This window comes from Pygoscelis adeliae, unplaced genomic scaffold, assembly GCF_000699105.1.
Source record: "Pygoscelis adeliae isolate BGI_AS28 unplaced genomic scaffold, ASM69910v1 Scaffold358, whole genome shotgun sequence".
Classification (NCBI taxonomy): Eukaryota; Metazoa; Chordata; class Aves; order Sphenisciformes; family Spheniscidae; genus Pygoscelis; species Pygoscelis adeliae.
Genome location: NW_008825429.1, coordinates 4,000,762 through 4,001,849, shown reverse-complemented (window position 1 = coordinate 4,001,849; position 1,088 = coordinate 4,000,762). Strand labels below are relative to the sequence as shown.

The following is a 1,088-nucleotide window of genomic DNA, read 5'->3' as shown; positions in this document are numbered from 1 at the left end:
CCCGCCGGCAGCCGTGCAGCGTTGTGCCCTGCTGCCGGGGATCGATCCCGTGCCGGGGCAGTGGCGTGGTGAGGGAGGCTGGTCAGACACTGCGGTGGGTCGAGCGATGGGGAGTCACCGCACGTTCCCTTAACCCACCCTGGCCCAGCTATGAAAAGTGGAAGCAGAAATACAAGGTTGACGAGCGGGACGAGGATGAGGAAGATGGACGAGGCAGGGAGCAGTTCAGAGGGAAGCACAGACACAGGCACGGTGAGTACCTGGAGCAAGCGACGGAGCCCCGCATCGTGTCCCCGCCACCTCGCTTTGCCCTCCGAGCTGAGCTTGGCTGTGTCCCCCCGGCAGGTCCCGGGCAGCCCCCCGCCCAGGGCAGGGCGCGCTCGGAGCTGAAGAACAAGCAGCAGATTCTGAAGCAGCGCAAGAAGGCGGCCAAGCAGCGCTTCCTGCAGAGCGGGGGGCTGAAGCGCCTGAAGGCCAGGAACCGGCAGCGGGTGCAGGAGCTGCGGCAGATGGCCTTCGGGCGCCGGGTGGGGGCTGCCAAGAAGGGCAAGCTGCGGAAGAGGGTGTAGGGGAGGGGGGGGCTGTGCCCCAGCAGTTTCTCCCCACGCCTGGGCTGGGTGCCGGGGAAGGAGACATTACATATTCGGCTGGTTTTGCATCCTGACTCCTCTTTGTCCTTGCCACGAGCATCGTGCCCGGGGTAATTCCTCCCCCCTTGGGCCACATCCATGCGCAGTCCTAAAAGAACCAGGTGCTGCGGGTCCACAGCTGGGTTATATTTTAACAGGAGATGCCTTCGGAGATACCAACAGCCTGAACACGAGCAGCAGCTGCCCCTTCCTCCACGGCAGCCAGGTCATGCTGCCTGGGGTGCCCCTTGCAGGAGGGTACCCCAGGGGGTCGGGCTCTGCCCTCGGGTGCCCTGGGCCCTGCCCCGATGCGGTGCCATCCCAGCGTGCCAGTGCCGCTGCCATCCATGTTGCCTCTCGTTCTGGGGGTTCCCAGACTTTTCAGGGAGCGACCTCCATCCCCAGGGGGGTGCCGGGGGTCCTGTGGCTCCATGCTGGCCGTGGCAGGCCCTCCCCCGC

General features: G+C 66.0%; 1 protein-coding gene across 1 annotated transcript in view; it reads left to right on the top strand.

The window, feature by feature from the left end:
- The window catches only part of DDX54 (DEAD (Asp-Glu-Ala-Asp) box polypeptide 54), a 4,864-nt gene extending 4,295 nt beyond the window's left edge, over positions 1–569 (top strand). Inside the window, exons 13-14 of the mRNA XM_009330882.1 lie at positions 148–252; positions 346–569. Of these exons, the coding sequence (XP_009329157.1) occupies positions 148–252; positions 346–569 (329 nt within the window). The remainder of the gene's footprint in view (positions 1–147; positions 253–345) is intronic.
- The last annotated feature ends 519 nt before the right edge of the window (positions 570–1,088 follow it).